This window comes from Chiloscyllium punctatum, chromosome 45 (genome assembly GCF_047496795.1).
Source record: "Chiloscyllium punctatum isolate Juve2018m chromosome 45, sChiPun1.3, whole genome shotgun sequence".
In the NCBI taxonomy this organism is placed as follows: Eukaryota; Metazoa; Chordata; class Chondrichthyes; order Orectolobiformes; family Hemiscylliidae; genus Chiloscyllium; species Chiloscyllium punctatum.
The window spans coordinates 47114701-47133975 of NC_092783.1; the positions used below are offsets into that span (position 1 = coordinate 47114701).

At 40.4% G+C, this 19275-nt stretch overlaps 1 protein-coding gene across 1 annotated transcript in view; it reads right to left on the reverse strand.

Moving 5' to 3' along the window:
* Positions 1–19275, reverse strand: part of LOC140467364 (TBC1 domain family member 30-like) — an 82203-nt gene that overhangs the window by 34505 nt on the left and 28423 nt on the right. Inside the window, exon 5 of the mRNA XM_072563676.1 lies at positions 16595–16780. Coding sequence (XP_072419777.1) covers positions 16595–16780 — 186 coding nt within the window. The remainder of the gene's footprint in view (positions 1–16594; positions 16781–19275) is intronic.

The window sequence follows — 19275 nt, forward strand, 5'->3', positions numbered from 1 at the left end:
AACACAATCTAATTGAACAGCAGAACAAACACAAGGGACTGAATGGTGTACTCCTAGTCCAATGTTTTGTGCTAGTCATCACTCCAGATTTTCATTTCTGTTTAAGAAAATGGAAATATAAATTGGGTCGATCTGATAGTTTATAATTTTTATAAAAATAGCCTGTCATCCAGACAAACTGGATCCAAATTAACTGTGTGGCTGAAGGTTGTTTTTGTGACTGGAAGCCTGTGTTCAGTGGCATACTGCAGGGCTCAGTGCAGGGGCTCTTGCTATTTGTAATGCAAGTTACTGATTTGCATACTGATTTATCAGTAAGTTTGCAGATGACACTAAAATTTGTGGCATGGTAAATAGTGAAGAGGAAAGCTTTAAACTACAGGAAGATATAGGCAGGCTAGTCAGATGGACAGGGCAATGACAGATGGAGTTTAATCCTGAACAGTGTGCAGTGATGGATTTTGAGAGGCCTACCAAGCTAAGGGAGTACATGATAAATGGCATGACCCTAGATAATACTGAGAATCAGTGGGACCTTAGTGTGCATTTACACAGATTCTTGAAGGCAACAGGACAAATGGATTGCATGGTTAAGAAGTCTTAAGGGATACTTACCTTTATTAGTAGAGGCCATTAGTTAGGCCTCGGCTGGAGTACTGTGTGCAGTTCTGGTCAGTACACTATAGGAAGGAAGTCATTGCTCTAGTGTGGGCAGAGAGGAGGTTCACCAGGATGTTGCCTGGGCTGGAGTGATTCAGTTTTGAAAAGACACTATATTGACTAGGATTGCAGAGAAGGCTGAAGGGGATCCTGACTGATGTCTACAAAATTATGAATGGCATAGATAGGGTTGACTGGAAAAAGCTTTTCCTCTTTAGTAAAGGGCTCATTTACTAGGAGCAGAGATTTAATGTAAAGGGCAGGTGGTTTAGAAGGAATTTAAGAGGAAATATTTCACCAAAATGTGGTGGATATCTGGAACTTGCAAACCAAAGAAGTGAAGATGCTGGAAGTCTCAAACGAAAACAAGAAGGGTTCTGCAGAAGGGTTACTGGATCTGAAATTTGAAAGAGTCTCAGAGGTGGGAACACTCAAGGCATCGAAGCAATAGTTTAGATGAGCACTTGAAACACTGTACATACAAGGCTACAAACCTAAGTGCCAGAAAATGGAATTAGAGTAGATAGGTGATTAATTACCATGGTGAGCTGAAGAGGTTCTTCTAGGCTGTTATACTTTTTGATTCAATGATATCTCCTGTTTCAAATTGTCACGCCCTTAACTCAATGAAGGCATTTTCAGTCTACAAAGGATCCTGCTGGGTTCAGCTAACGTCAGGAATCAAATCAGGTTATTACTCACTGAGAATTGTCTATTTCATTAGTGGAGAAAGTGAGGACTGCAGATGCTGGAGATCAGAGCTGAAAATGTGTTGCAGGAAAAGCGCAGCAGGTCAGGCAGCATCCAAGGAGCAGGAGAATCGACGTTTCGGGCATAACCTGAAGAAGGGCTTATGCCCGAAACGTCGATTCTCCTGCTCCTTGGATGCTGCCTGACCTGCTGCACTTTTCCAGCAACACACTTTCAGCTATTTCATTAGTGCCATTGTACAGGGAGTGGGGAGGAAACTAAAATTGTTTGTGCAGTAATCTTGCAGTGTTGGGGTGCAGAATCTTATGTGAGCATAGCACCCGGTAGACACTTTTAGTCTTTTCATTCTGCGACTGTATCCTCTGTTGGAGGACTTAAGAGGCAGTGGCTAACATAAGAAGTAACGGTGGGGGTCGACCCCTCATGCCTGCTCCACCATTCAATAAGATCATGGATGAATCTCTAGGTGATGTCTACTTTCCTGCCCTAACCCTACATTCCTTGATTCCCAAAACTTTATTTAGACTTCAGTCTTAGTCTTTCGAGGCTAACAATTGTAAAGATATGCCACATTCCAACTGAAGAAAATACTGACTTATCACTGGGGAAGAATTTTCTATCAATAAACCAGCAGCGGAATTTGATTGTCAAATTAAAATACGGTTGACATGTTCCACTCACAGAAACAGATCATCACTTTGAGCTACTCTTGTCCATATGAGAATTTCATCAGCGGAAAGATTTGGGATCAGTTTATTAGCCTACTTTTCAGTCACTTTGTTTATCTCAGTTTTCAATCCAGTGATGGTGAGGCCCTGGAACAAGCAAAAAAAATGGCAGAAGAGGAATGAAAAAAACAGAATACCGGCCAAAACAAAAAAAAACCCTGCTCTCTACTAAGGTTCGAAATCTTCCTCTGCCCTACAAAGAATTTAAATAGAAATAGATCTGAAAAATATGCAACTGGCTGATGAGGAAAGGCTTGAATACTGCAGATGAAATAGGCAATTTGCAAATCTCTGAATGCAGTACACCAGCTGAAGCAAAAATGCAGAAAGATATATTTTGCAAATTAGTAACTGCAAATGATTTCTCTGTTTCTGCCAATGAATTTAGAGGCCAATTTTCGTTTTGCTATATTCAGCTAAAATGGAGTAGCAGGTTCAACCAAAATTGCAGGCAAAAAGATTAATTGCTGACTTACCACTGGAAGTTCAAACAGAAACAGGCACAAGACTCATTAATATGAGCAAATTAAGATTAATTTTAGATTGCCAGGACTCCAGAATTGTTTTCAACTCTGTCCACTCTGATACCAAAAGTCCATCATCCACCTGCAAGCTCTATTATAATTCAGACGGAATCTGTTTTTTGTAAAAGGATCATCACTTTCACGAAGAGTCTGGACAACGTGGATAGGGAGAAAGTGTTCCCACGAGGAAAAGCGTTGAGAACCACAGGACAGTGATTTACAATGTAAGAACCAAAAGGCAGTTTGAGAAATGTTTTTATGCAGTGGGTTGTTTGGGCCTGCAATGCATGGCCTGAGAGTGTGACATGGGTCGTTGTGTTTTTCAAAGGGGCATTTGATAATTAAATCCAGAGGGAAAACAAGTGCAAGGCTCTGAGAAGTGGGTCTGACTGAGTTGCTCAGGCAGAGAGCTAGCATGGCATGACAAACTGAAGGGTCCTCCTTCTCTGATATAGCCATTATATAATTGTTTGTCTTAGTTAATTGAGCAAATATTTTGCCACTTTTGGCGATTTTGTTTTATTTATCCTTACAAAGTGGCTTTCAATAATGCATTCTTTGTGGACAGATCCCTCTGGAAATTCAACTCTGGCAGGATACCATGAGACAACGAGCAGAGGAAGTAGCAGGTAACAGTCAGCTACAGGAGAAATGAAGCATTCCCACTGGGCTATGTAGTAACCAGACATCATAACTGCAATTCTCAGAATAGCAGTGCATAAGGTGGGTGTAATTCTCTTGGGCTACTGTCATTGCATTTTCTTGACATCTGCATCTAGATGCACAACCCACATGCCACAGGCAACACTGAATACTCTGCTCCAGTCAAGGTCACTGCAGCTCTCATGTTTGCCTTGAGCTCCTTTGAAGCTGTTAGAGGAGATATTAGTCAGTCTCCAGTGGCTCACATGTTTACACAGTGAACACTGTTCACTGGGAAGAAGGAGCAGGAGAGCAGTTTTTGGCTCACACGGGTTGTAGGCTTTCCATCTAGTTTCCTCACAAATTCCTTCAGACAACCCAATGCTTTAAAAAAATCACAAGATCTTCCACTTTATTCAAATGTGACCACTGGTTGATCATTAGAATTGCATCTTGTGGGCCTTCTCCTGGCTTTCTGACCATTGCTACAATCGTTACACAATGGTCCTCCAACTCTTTGTCCTTGCTCAACAAATGAGGGTGTTTGTGTGGGTGCGTGTGTGCGTGCGTGCGCGTGCAATATAGGCCACCCACCAAGACCATACCATTTGATGTGTTTCTGTTGATGACACACAGAGCAGAGTCACTACTGCAAACAACCTTACCACTGCTGAGGAAGTTGACATCAATGACCTTATTTGTTGAGGAAGTAAAAAGGCTCCTGAACTTAACCGCCAGCCAGAATTCTTCAGCAGCAGCTCACTGAACAATGCTTCTGTAAAGCAGTTTCCTTTTCCCTGCACTAACAGTCATGTCCAACATCTCCTCCTGACATTTAAAGGGCAACATGTTTTATTAATTAATTCGTAGGCTGTGCCAGAAAGGCATGAACCTATGGCCCATTGCTCATAGTGAATTAATGTTCAGACCTTTCAGAGGAGAGTTAAGAGTCAACCACATTGTCATGGGTATGCAGCCAGAATGAGTGAGGGCAGCAGACTTTCTTTCCCAGATGAATTTTAATATCCAGTCTCGTGATTACTATTATTAATGCTAGACTGTTATTGCAAATTTATCCAATAACAGCCACTTGGCAGTAGAGAACTTGAGTACTGGTGAAGAGAGAAGCATGTTACTATGTCTTTTGTCTGCACTCATCAGAACAAACACAAGCATGTCAAATTTCACAAAATACTACAGGAGGAAAATGGTTGCTCCTAAAGCTCCCATGCAAATTAAAAACGGCATGAGGCTTGAACATATTTCCTCAGTTTGCATAGAACAAATTCACACATACATTGGATAAAAGCAAATTACTGCGGATGCTGGAATCTGAAACCAAAAGAGAAAATGCTGGAAAATCTCAGCAGGTCTGGCAGCATCTTTAAGGAGAGAAAAGAGCTGACGTTTCAAGTCTAATCGACCCTTTGTCAAAGCTTTGACAAAGGGTCAGTTAGATTCGAAATGTCAGCTCTTTTCTCTCCTTCCAGATGCTGCCAGACCTGCTGAGATTTTCCAGCATTTTCTCTTTTGGTTTCACCCATACATTGTTGTGAGCCGTTTTACGCTCCTACTATCCAATAGTGGTGCAAGTCATATCTTCCACCAAATGGATGCTGCTCTAGCCCAGACTGAGCAACATGTATGGGTTTCAGCGTTGGTGCAATGCCAGGTACACAGGCGGGAAATTCCAATGACTTGCTGAGAGGGGTCCTGACTGATGCCTATACGTTTATGAGGGACATAGATAGAATCATTAGGAACAAAATTTTCCCTTAATAGAGAGAGTCAATTACCAAGGGGCATAGACTTAAGGCAAGGTTAGAATGAATTTAAGGGCAATTTTTGTTCATTCAGAGGGCACTCTGGAACTCAGTGCCTGCAAGGGTGGTAGAGGTCAGAATCATCACCACACGGAACAAGTATTTGAATCAACATTTGAAATGCCGCAGCATACAAAGCTATGGGCCATGTGCTAGGAAATAGAATTACAGGAGATATGTACTGAATGAATGCTGGACTCAGGAAGGGCTGAAGGGATGACAGGCAGCACTCAACCATCCCATTCTCGCAGAAGATACACTCACAACCAATTTAAAATGATCAGTTAAAGTCTATTTCACAGATGACTTTCCTGAAAGCTATAACCAAAAAGTAAAATAAATGTGATTATTCAAAGTTAGGTCTATTCCATGTTAAATTTTATTTTCTATTGCTACAAAAGTCACATACATGTTTTGCATTTCATTTGCAAACGTGCATTCTTCCAAAGATACTAGGACATTTAGATATCAGGGAAAGTCAGGGTGTAGTGGTAATGTCCTGCACTAATAATCCAGAACTTCAAGCTAACATTCTGGGGATAATGGTTTGAATGGCAGCTGGTGAAATTTACATTTCATGAAATTTTAGACAAAGGAGCTAGCTTAATGGTGACCACGTTAATTTAAACAAAACCCATCCAGTTTATTAATGTCATTTAGGGACAGACATTTGCCATCTTTGTGGTGAGAGGAGGAAAACTTCTTCAAGGCAGGCATCCTTGCAAGAGGATTCGCAGTAGGGTTAAAATCAACAAGGTAAAAACAATGACTGCAGATGCTGAAAACCAAATACTGGATTAGTGGTGCTGGAAGAGCACAGCAGTTCAGGCAGCATCCAACGAGCAGTGAAATCGACGTTTCGGGCAAAAGCCCTGATGAAGGGCTTTTGCCCGAAACGTCGATTTCGCTGCTCGTTGGATGCTGCCTGAACTGCTGTGCTCTTCCAGCACCACTAATCCAGTATTTGCCATCTTTACCTGGTCTGGCCTAAATATGACTCCAGACACACAGCAATGTGGTTGATTTTTGACTGGCTCCTGAGCAATTCGAGTTAGGCAATAAATGATGGTCTAGCTAGTGATGCCCATATCTCATGAATGGATAAAAAAAAGTGGCCAATTATTTGGGATGGAAACACTGAAGTTTATAACTCGTGGCTTCCCTTAAAAGACTCTTCAGGTACAAATAGTTGTTGATTCCTGGCTTGCATGGTCTAGGGCAATAAGAGCATTGGAGCAACACCTTATGCAAGCTCTCCTCCAAGTCACATACCATGCTGACTTTGAACTCTATCGCTGTCCAAGAAAGGGTACTGAGAGCATTATTAGAACTAAAGGCTGACAAGTCCCACTGCTCTGTTGGAAGGAGTGGCTGCTGAAATAACAGTTGCATTGTTTATAATTTTCCAGTTCCTTAGATTCTGGAAAGGTCCCTTAAGACTGGAAAACCTAAAATGTGACTCCCCGATTTGTGAAAAGGTGGAGTCAGAAAGTAGTAAACTACAGAGTCAAAAAGTGTGCTGTTGGAAAAGTCAACCGGTGAAGAGCTTATGCTCGAAACGTTGACTCTCCTGCTCCTCAGATGCTGTCTGACCAGCTCTGCTTTTCAAGCACATCACTTTTTGACTCTGATCTCCTACATCTGTAGTCCTCAGTTTCTGCTAGTAGTACACTACAGGCCAATTAACTTAACATATATCATCGTTAAAATGCTGGGATCTTTTACCAAGGCAGATATAATGGGACACCTAGAAAATCTCAATATAATTGGACAGAGTCCACAAATGAAGCCATGTTTGACTAAAGTATCAATCTTTTGAAGAAGTAACAAGCAGTTTGGATAATGGTAAGCCTGTGATGTGCCATACTTAGATTTCCAAAAGACACAAGTTGCCACATCAAAACATATTGTGCAAACCAAACGCTTAGGGTATACAGGGTATCATAATACATGGATAGAGGAAGGTTAGTTAATAGGGAATGGACTGTAGGCATAATTGGGTTGGGTGGATCTGACGAGTGGGGGTGTCACAGGGGTCAGGGACACGGTCTCAAGTATTTATAATCTGGACAAAGGAACTGAATGTATGTTTGCTAAATCTGCATACTAATGCAAGTGATAATGCAAATTGATGGATTTGAAGGAGTTTACAAAGGAACACAGATGGGTTAAATAAGTGGGCAAAAATGGCAGATGGAATATGACGTAGGAATATGTGAACTATTTTACTTTGACAGGGAGAATGAAAATGAAGACAGATTGCAGAACTCTGACGAAACGAGGACAGTGAATGACCTTGTACATGAATAAAATATAGTAGTCTAGTACAAGTAAAATGTTGTTATTTGTTGCAAAAGCAATGGAATATAAAAGTACAGATATTTTACTGTAGGGCATTGGTGAGATCACACCTGAAGTATGAGATACTGTTATGGTCTCCTATTTAAGAAAATATATAAATTCATTGGAAGTAGTTCAGAATAGGTTCACTCAACTGATTCCTGGCATAGAAGTAGTGGGGCTATCTCAAGAAGACAACTGAAGACAACTCAAGAAGACAGGCTGAGTCCACTGGAGTTAAGAAGAAAAATGACAATCATATTGAAACATAAGATCCTGAAAGGACTTGATAAGGGCAAGTGCTGAAAGAATATATTCCTTTGTGGGACAGATAGGTAACTCTGGACCATGGTTTAAAAATTAGGGATCTTCTATTAACAGAGTTGAGGACCAGAGACAAGGTCATGTTAAGGCTAAGTAAGGGAGTCAGAGCTTAAGAAAGGTAGATGGGAATTTGGACTTAATACCAAACATCAGATCAGCCATGATCTTATTGAATGATAGAGCAGACTTGAGGGGCCAAATGATCTACTCCTGCTCCTAATTTGTCCCTATCATCATGACTGCTTCAATATCTTGGATCTTCTTTCCTAACAGCACTATGCAAGTACTTACGTCACATAGATTGCAATGGTTCAAGGAGGCAGCTCACAACCACTTTCTCAAAGGTAGGTAGGGTGGGCAGCAAATGTTGGCCTTGCCTGCGTCACCCACACCCCATGATTCAAACATGAGTAATCCACTGCTTCCTCTGTTTCAGTTCCCTGCACCATTTGCAAATGACAAAGAGTTGATTCTCCCTCAAGTTCACACTATTATTTGTGGGTGAATAACAGCAAATTAAATTTCTATACTTCTCCTACATTTCTCTTCCTCTACTGTATGCATTTTCAGGACATAAGCCTGCACCATATCATTCTGCAGAACAGTATAATGTATTAAGGTACCACATGATCATAGCATCCCACTTTCACATTTATTCAATGCATAAAGATCATTAGTCAAGGTCAGTTGACGTCAGTAACTATCTGAAGTACAATGGACTCTTCAAGTGAGATGTATGGATATAAAAATACAGAAATATCAGGCACAAATCACTGAATCACTCCAGTGCGGAAACAGGCCATTAGGCCCAACAAGTCCACATCAACCCTCCAAAGAGCAACCCACCTAGACCCATTCCCCTAACCTATTAGTCTACATTTACCCCTGACTAATGCATAATCCCTGGACACAATGGGCAATTTAGCATGGCTAATTCACTTTACCTGCACATCTTTGTATTGTAGCAGGAAACCACAGCACCCAGAGGAAACTCCATGCAGACACGGGGAGAATGTGCAAACTCCAACAGACAAGGCTGGAATGAATACAAGGGTCCCTGGCATTGTGGGGCAGCAGTGCTAACCACTGAACCACCGTGCCACCCATAAACACATTCAGTGGTTCCCTGAAACATGGAATGGATTTGTGCCACCACTGAAATCCAAAGGTGTAAAGTGTTCTAGTGGGACCAGTGTGACAGACAGTCTCATTACATCATAATAATCAGGAGGACACTAATAATGCAAAATAACCTCCAGCACATTAAGTGCTGTGAATGATCCCACAGTAAATGATTCAAGAACAGTACCACTTTTCAGAAAATGGTCATTGTCTCACTCCGAATCATTTTAAATTGATACACTCTGCCCTCTTTCAAACATCAAATGACTCAAAAATAATGCAGATTTAGCAATAACCCTCGATGTTGCCAAAATCAGATCAGCCACGATCTTACTAAATAACAGAGCAGGCTCGAGGGGCCAAATGGTCTACGCCTGCTCCTGATTTCTCCCTATACATCGTAGCTTAGAAATCTGGGATGGCCCTTCCTAACAGTACTGTGTGTGTACCTACACATAGACAGCAATGATTCAAGAAGGCAGCTCACCATGACCTTCTCAAAGGTAGGTAGGGATGGACAGCAAATACTGACCTTGACCATGTCACCTATATCCCATGTTTCAAACAAGAATAATCCCACTGCTTCTTCTTTTCCAGTTCCCTGCACCATTTGCAAGAAAGATGGAAAGGATAATATACTTTGATTATCAACCCAGACATAAGCTTCATGGTGACCATTAAATAAGCTTATATTTGTCTGTTGGCTTCACCATTGAAATGAAAAACTGTTAATTCACAGCAGGTTAGTCAGCAGTTGAAAGAGAAAATCAGACTACATTTAGGGTGAGACCTTCAGTCTGAATGAGCCAATTTTGAAGTAATATCACATTTAATGCATTTAGCCATCGTTCTCTTTAGGAAGCTGATGGACAGGCAATTTCAGTATTTTCTGTCTTCATTTCAAATTTCAAACGCTCAGGGATTTTCTTAAACTCTGCTCAAAATTCAGGTTAAATTGAAAATCCAATGTTTCTGAGAATTAATTGCCAGAAGAGTTGCTATACTCAAAGAAAAATAACAATCTATTTTAGGAAAGAGATGAGTAAGATAAAACTAAAACCCTAGTAATAGAAGCATTCAAATTGCTTACACATACCATGGGCGTAGCATCATTATTACAGGAACTCAGAGAGGAAAATGTTCAAAGAATTTCTTGGCACAATACAAAACCAACATCCCTCATAAATGCTATAGCCTCAGGCTTGTGCAGATAAGAACCTTGGTCAACAAATATGGTAAGGGACAAGTATCAATCTGAGCAAACAGGTTTACAAAACTGCAAGGAGTTTTACGAATGAAAAGTATTACCAACGCTATTGAAAGCAGCAAAGGAATATAAAGACAGTAACAAGAGTTAGAACAAGAGAATATGATAAAAATTTGTCAAAAATTTCAAAGATTACACTGTAAGATTTTACAATTTTTTTTTATTCATTCACAGGATGAGGATATCACTGGCTAAGCAGCATTTATTGCCCAGAGGGCAGGTCGGAGTCAATCACATTGCTGTGGGTCTGGAGTCACATGTAGGCTAGACCAGATAAGGATGGCAATTCCCTTCCCTGAAGAAAATTAGTGAAGCAGGTGGATTTTTTCAACAATCAATTGATGGTCATTGTTAGAATCATAATTCAAGATTTTTTGGGGGGAATTCAAATTCTACCATCTGCTGTGGCAGGATTCAAACCTGGGTCTCCAGAACATGACCTGGCTCTCTGGATTAACAGTCCAGCAATAACACCACTGGGCCATCACCTCCTCTTAAGTGGAGTTAAGTCAAGAAAATGGTAAAAGATAATGTTGGGCCCATTTCAGATAACAATGTAAGTAAATGGCAGACCAATTAAACGAGTCAAGAATAAAATGCTTTTTAAAATTATTTATGGGATGTGGGTCTCTCTGCCCAGTCAATGTCATTTATTGCCCACCCCCAATTGTCAGAGAGCGGTTAAGAGCAAACCACATTCTCTGGTATCTAGAATTATATGTCGGCCATACGAGATAAAGATGATAGACTTTCTTCCCTAAAAATCTTTACTGAAGTAGATAGAATTTTGCAACACTTGATAGTGGTTCCATGGTTGCCAATAGGCTGCCTTTTCATTTGGTATTTTTTTCAGATTCAGATTTCACCAGTGCCCACAGTTGAATTCAATCCCACGTCCCCAGAACATCTGTCGAAGGATCGAGGTTACTATCCCAGTGGTATTACTGCATCTGTGGCCTCTACCAGCCAGGACTAGGACGGCAATTATATGGAATCATCACCGGCTACAAATTCCCCTCCAAATGACACTACTCTGAATTGGAACTATAGCACTGCTACTTCACTGTTGCTGGGTCAAAATCACAGAACTCCTGAACAACACTTGTGTACGTACCTGCACCACAAAGGGTTCAGTGGTTCAAGGTGGTCTCTTAGTAGCTTTTATTCCTGAGCGATTATGCATAGGGCAATAAATATTAGACTTGGCAGTAATGCTCATATGGCATGAAATTATTTTTTAAAAAATGAAGTTCAATGTACAGTACAGAATTCTTCACTTTGGATCCAAGACCAAGAAATTGGAATTTTTTTTCTAAATATGGGGAGATTAGGTAGCGAAGTGAAGTGATTTGCATGACAGTGTACATAAATCCTTAGAAGCTAGAGTACAGGTAATCAGACAATCAGGACCACACAATGATACAACGCAGAAAATGTCCAAGCATCCTGTCATAACTGTTTCAAGTTTCTGAAGGCATCATCCAATTAGTTCAACTCCACTGTTTTTCCCTGTGGACCTGCTATTTCTTCGCCTTCAAGTATCTGTATTTTTCCATGTCCTTGTGACAATTATGACAAAATCTGTTTTAAGCACACTTACACATCGTGCATTTTAGCTCATAAAAACTCACTGAAGAAAACAAGTTCTCCAGTCTTGCCTCTGGAACATTTGCCACTTATTTTAAATCCGTGCCCTCTGGTTATTGACTGTTCTGCCACCAGAAATAGGTTCTGCTTATTTGCACTATTAAAAGCTTACATGGTTTTGAACTTTCTGCTTTAAGGAGAAAAACCAACATTTCTCTCGTCTCTTCTCCTAACTAAACACTTTCTTTTCTGGGCCCGTTCTCGACAATACCCTGTGCATCCTTTCACAGCCCTTGAAAGCCATTCTAGAATGTGATGCCCAGAAATAACCAAATATCCTAGCTGAGGAGAAACAGGTTCTGGCATAATTTCCTATCTTTTGTGCTCTATGCCTCTATTAAGAAAGCCAAAGATCCCATATCTGACTTTAGCTATTTCCTTGTCGTGTCCTGACACCTTTAAAGATTTGTGTACATACAGCTCAAGGTTTCTCAGTTCTTAGATCCTTTTTAAATCCTACCTTTCGGTTTACATTGCTTTTCTTATTCTTTGACTAAAACACCATTTTTGTGTTATCTGAAAACTCTGAAATTCTGCCCTGTACATCCAAGTTCAGGCCACTAATGTATATCAGAAAGCTGTGTGGCATGTTGGCCTTAGTTCAACTGTTCAGAATACAATGGAGACAATGTTTGCCCTACTGTACACAACTTTCATCAAACCCCAACTGGAGAATGCAATCAGCTTTCAGTACTATACCACAAGAATGCTATCCTGGATCGTGAGTGGGTACAGCACAGATTCATCAGAATGGTGCTGCTCAGTAAGTAATGGGAGCACACTGCTAAACCTTGGCTTGTATTTCCTTGATCTTAGAAAATGACGGGCTGCTCTGACCAAGGCATTTCAAATGGTAAAGGGATTCAACAAGGAGACAAAGAGACAAGAGGCTCGATAGAAGTGATGCAGAGAATTGACTTCCCTCAGTGTGGATGTTCAGAATGAGAAAACTGAAATTCAAAATCAGCATGAGGGCATTCAAGAGTATTAGTAGAAAACGTCTATTTCACACAACACAATCTGGAACTCAGACTGAAAAAAGGCTGAAATGTGAGGTCAATATGAAGTTTCAGGACTTACTCAATATATTTTTGTCAAATGAAAGCAATAAGGAATGGCTCACAGGCGACCAAAGAGAATCAATGTACAAATCAGCCATGGCTTCTTGGAATGGTAAAACACGCTCAAAGGGATGAACAGCCTGTCCATGTTACCACAAAACTGACCAGAATAATTTTCTTTTCCAAATTTACTTTTAGCAAAACAGTCACAACCATAGCCAAATGTTGCTTTGACAGTTTATATGATTTAGTCAATGTCTTAATAAATGAGAGTAGAGCTGCAGTCTGGTATATTGCAGGGGTCTGTTTTGGGACTGGTTTACAGATAGAACTGCAGTGCAGGGAATCAGTTCAGTTCGTGAACATGTCATTGGCAATTTCTCAGTCTGACTGACGATCAAAGTCCTTAGCTATGCAGTCCAGTCGTGATTTGAATAAACAACTTTGTCAGTCGAATTCCACAAGATGCTGCATCCTCATTGAGAAAAATACTGGCAAAAATATATATAAATATTAAAGGGTAAAAATCCACACTTCTCACTTCATGTGACCTAGAGCACAACTTTATATTGGAATGGTGCGAATCAAGGGGTCCTCCATCACCCCAAAGTTATTGCAATGGAGTGGCTTATAAAGTGAATAAAAATCAGGCAATTAGGAGCCAGAGGTCCCAGGATCTGAGGACTACATTAAAAGCATGGAGTCTGGGGTGAGCTGTAAAACTGGGATTCAAGAAGTGTGAAGTTAGAGGGGTCAGTGGCTAGGAGAATGAAGAGAGGTTGGAGTGGCAATCGAACACAATTGAGCACTCTTAAATGTATTTTCCTATTGATGTATACGCCTGCTCACCCTGGCTCCACATTCAGAACTGGTTTTAATGAGTCAAATCAACATTTTGGGGAGAGGGAGTGCTAAAACAGGAATTAAACATCTTCTGTGTTACCTTTAAGAACGTTAAAAGCAGCAGAACTACCAGACACAGCACCAAGTGTTCTCAATAAGGCAACAATGCATGTAACACTGGGTTGAACAATTCGAGTAGTTCATTGCCTGGAGACAAAAACAAATTCAAATTCGGCCAATCAATTTAAATTATACCCTGATAAAAATACCAATTTCCAATAAAGTTTGAATTGAGTATATTGACAATCTTTAAAGCCAATGACATAACCCAATGCTCTGGGATATAAGACCGGGGGAAAATTGAACAGTTGAGATGAGAACTGCCAATCCTAGCATGTACCAGACTGCTTGAAAAACCATCTCTCTTAAAAGTACCTTTTCGATCAGTAACCTGTGACACAGAAATTCCTAACAAGGGGAAAAGAAGACACAGAAAGATCCGAAGACGAACCTACAGCTGCCTGGTTTTGAGATAAGAAGTGTTGTTTTGTATATCTTAATTGGGAGTTTTATCGGACACTATTATAGAAGCAAAAGGTAGAAGATAGGTTAGAGAAAGAAATTGTAAATAGTGGTTAGTTAATTATTCTCTGTTATACTTTAAGAAATAAAGTTGTTAATTTTACTTTAAGTAGTCCTCGCTTGAATTTTTACAGATTATTGCACGGGATAAATCTGTTCTGTGTTGCTGGTTTTAAATTAAGCAGGAAGGTTTATCCCATGCCGTAACATTTGCAATTGAAATGCCTATGTAAATGTGGTGTTAAGAAGATATTCCTTGTCTTCCCAATATGGCACCTGTTGTACTTCCAGACTGAAAAGCCTACCACTTCTTGTCCCTTTGGGGCCTTCAGGGATCTGTTAACATCTGATAAAAAAACAGAGTTATCGGCTTGTATATCTGTGAACTGTGGACTTTTACAAAACTAAAATGGTATTCCTTATGAGCAGTTGATGATACTGAACAATGTATCATGTTATCCCGTCTAGTCCCTGTTCAGTTCGCTCAAGATAAATCAGTAATACACACTGAATCATTTCTTTGCCACACTTTGTTTTCTCCCATTGTCTTTTCCAAAGGTTGGGCAATGAGCTTCTATTGGTTTGGTCCATGCTTATGAACAAAGTATGGCTGTGGTTTGTTATTAATGTCTCAAGGAGGCTGACTAGGAAATTCCCCTGGTCTTCCTGCCTGCCACTTGGAAAGAATTATTCTTCTAAATTATTTACTTACTCCCTAATTAACTTGTTCCAAGATGTCATTACGCACCACTGGAGCAGGTGGGACTTGAACTTGTGCTCTGAGAAAAGGTCACCGGACCCGAAATATTAACTCTGATTTCTCTCCACAGATGCTACTAGACCCAATGAGCTTTTAAAGCAATTTCTGTCTTTGTTTTCTTGAACTTGGGCTGCCTGGTTCAGAGGTATGGGCGCTACCACTGCACCACAAGAGCCCCCTCTTTGGAAGGAATTATAGGCTGACCACAATGACGCTGGTCACATTACAAATATTAATACAGCAAGTTGTTAAGTGGTGATTGGGGTTAGTTGATTAATTAATTGACTATAGAGGTATAAAGGGCTAACTAATGGGACTGATGTTCGAAGGTTCCAGAAGTTAATAAACTCTGTCCACAAAGAAAGGTTTCTTGGTTTCTGTCTCATTGACTGGCATAGGTCTGACTTGACAGCTAAAACAATTCCATACATGGGATCTTGTGGTGCAGTGATAGCCTACCTACCAGAACGTCCATATTGAATTATCGTGTAAACTAAATTTAAAAGGTTGAGAATGCTACATGTACGTAACCTTTGACCCCACTACTCTTCAGTACTTGCATCCTTTAAAGTCCTCTTTGATCAAGTTTAGATCACCTATCCTTACTTTTATTTGTTCTTGGGCCCTGAATTATGCTGCAGTTCCATGTTGCTTAGGTAGACCTACCTATTAGGAAAGAACTACCAGGTTTATGACCCAGGACTAGTGAAGCAGCACATATACAGACCATCTTCCCTCCCTAATGACATTGTGGGTCTACCTACACTTTTGGATTGGAGTCTTTAAAGAAGGCAGTTCACTAACCTCTCAAGCACAACCAAGGACTGGCCAAGGTAATGACACACAAAACTCATGACTGAATTAAAAGAAATTGCCTTCGACAGCACCTTCCAAACCTATGACCTCTACCTTCTAGAAGGCCAAGGGCAGCCGATTTTGGAAAGACCACACCTACCAGTTCCCCTCCAAATCACTCACCATCCTGACTCGGAAATATGTTGCCATGCCTTCAGTATCACTGGGTCAAAGCTCCAGAACATCATCCAAACAGCACTGTGGGAATATCTGTTCCAGACAGCACTGTGGAATATCTATTCCAAACAGCACTGTGGAAATATCTGTTCCAAACAGCACTGTGGGAATAGACTACCCTCCTCCTTCTAGCTGGTCAAGTTATGGATTTGCTTTGTCCTGGATGGTGCTGAGTTTCATGAATGTTGATGGACCTTCACTCAACTACATATTTATATGGGTAAAATATGAACATCTGCATAGCACTTTGTTTGGTATTCACGCCTACGAAACACTTTTGGGATGTTCTGTTACTTTAAAGACACTGTATAAATTTAAGTTGTTGCTCATCAAGGAGAAGTACAGATTAGTAAGATGATGATTATGGTGCTTACCTTGCAGCATGAGGGGTATTCCCATCTCCCAAGTATAAGACGCAGGCTAATACCAAATAACCACAAGCTCGGGAGAGGAAATGAGCTACAAATGGAAAAAAAGCTAACAAAAACATGATTTTTTTTCCTAAATATATAAGCCATTTCAACCTACCTTCAATGCATTACCCTCATCTCTTTCCATCACCTTCAGAATGACTGCTGCTGGTATTATGAAACCTTGACAGTAGCCAACACTCTTATTCCAGTGAGTATAGGCGAGTAAAAGTCGTTTCAGTGCACTGTGGAATTGTTCCACATCAGTGCCACTGTAATGGTTCAAGCTGGACTGACGCAGGTCCTGGAATCAAGAAATCCATGGAAGACAAAATTAGTTTTTCTCTTTGAGCTTTGACAAACCAATGCCGTTAGCTCTTATCATGTTGTTCATTATAGTTTCCTCTGCCTCAATTTAGACAGTGCCACAGATTTTAGTGAGTCCTATCCTGGTTTAGATAGTCTCCACATCTCCTCCCAATTTTGCTCTACATTCTCCTGCAACTCTCCAAACTTTACACATACAAAGGTAAATTCTCTATGCCTCTTACTCATACATTTCTATTCAGCCTCAGCCTGAATGTGTGAGATTAATGATGTTATGAGAGTAACTTCTTCTTTCAGAGGGTAGTGAATCTATGAAATTCTATCCTGCAGATGGTGGTCAAGGCATCTCATTAGTGTATTCAAGGCTGAGATAAGCAGATTTTTAATCAGTAATGGAATCAAAGATTATGGGTAAAAGGCAAGAAAGTGGAGTTGAAGATGATCAAATCAGTCATGATCTCATTGAATGGCAGAGTAGACTTGATGTGCTGAAAGGCCCACTTCTAATCTTACATCTTTTGGTCTTATTGATTAGTTACAACATTGGAAGTGGCCATTAAGTCCATTGAATCTGTGCTAGCGCACTGCATGAGCAACTCAGCTCAGCCCACTCCTCACTGAAACCATGAAAATGCTTTCTCTTCAGGTAATCATCCGAATTCCTTTCGACAGTCACGTTTGAATACATCACAACCGCACTCCTTCTTGCTGCATTAAGGATGTTTCTCCTCACACTGCCTCTCCTTCCTTGCACTGCACTTGCACTGGAAAGTTATAATGATTATCAACAATCACAGGCACTCCAGAGTGAAATGAAAGGCTAATATATTCAAATACAAACGAAGCAAAACACAATTGCCTACGGGCTGACTCCATAATACGAAAGTGAAAGTAATACAATGTGCTGAGGAAGAGGTGTGGTCTGAAGAGCAGAAAATACACACAGACCTACAATGTTCATCTGTTTCCTCTAATTTCAGATGCTTATTATTCCACTACTCACATTTCTTCGGCTAATGCTTCATGTTTTTGTAGCATCTGCTCTTTATTTCCATCTGCTGTACAGTGAGCTTTCCACTTCAGAAATGAAGCTAGTCCAAATTGTGGGAAATAATCTTTGTCAGTGGTTGGGGGGTAAGCAGGAGGAGGGGGTAGGTTATCTTTACAGGGAGTTTGGGGTGGGGGGGGCGAATATGCTAACCAGATGAGAGTGATCATTTTAATTTGGGTTGTAATTGTAAAACATGTTCCTTTAATTGCACCACTAGGAGCATCAGAGCCACTCAGCATGGACTGCAGCTTCCCCAGGGCTTGGCAGTTACCATAGCGACCATGTAGAAACATCTGCCTTTTTATGAATCCAGGCCACAGAGATACAGCAATCTTTTGATGTATTATTTTGTTATGAGACCCGTCTGAGCTAAGAGAAATGGTGCACTTCATTGAATTATAGAAGGGAATCCTTTGTCCCATCTTGTTTGTCTCAGTTGTTTGATCTCGTCCTGCAGCCTCGCTTTCCCTCCATAATACTCGAAATTTGAAAAAAAAATCACCAAATCATCACTTGCACTGGAAAGTTATAATGATTATCAACAATCACAGGTACTCCACAGTGAAATCAAAGGCTAATATATTCAAACACAAACAAAGCAAAACACAATTGCCTACGGGCTGACTCCAAAATCCTCAACAACATGCAATTTATCAAAGGCAGCTTTATTTATCTGAATTCTGGTCACACAGTGCTGAAGGCTATAAAGGAAAATAAATATGCATGTACTGATGTTTCACAATCCTCTCTTGATATCAGAGTGCGAAACTGCTGATAACAAGTATTTTGGTGTGAAGGCAAAATAGCACCGATGCTGGGAATCTGTAAGCTAAATGGAAAAAGCTGGAATACGCGGCAGGGTAGGCACTGTTTTCACAGGAAGATATCAAGATAATTTTTCAGGCTGGTGACCTTTCAGTTCTGACGAGGGGTCACCAACTTGTAACATTAACATAGTTTCTCCCTTTCTGCACACGATGCTTGACCTGCTCAGTACTTGCAGCATTTTCTATTTATCTTTTAATGATAAGGCTCCTTGTAGCGGCATTGTGTGTTTCTTTGATAAGGTTATGTATGCCACAGCCCACTGCTTTCTCACTGAGGATTCACACACTATTGAAAATCTCACCCAACGTCACATCAATTTTAAATTCTGAACTGAAATAAAGAGTCTGAGACACTCAGGTAAATGCCAACAAAATATAAATTTATAATTACAAAGTTAGCATTAGAGGGGTCTAAAAATCTAAAATAAGTATAACTCAATCGTACAAAAATCCCTGAATGTGACTTACAGGGAGGTAAACATTGTATTTCTGTACAGGTAAATATCCATCTTGCAAAACATTCATTAAGACTCCTTGCACAGCATTTTCCAAACATGTCACCACTTCCATCCAGAAGGCCAAGGGCATGAGAAC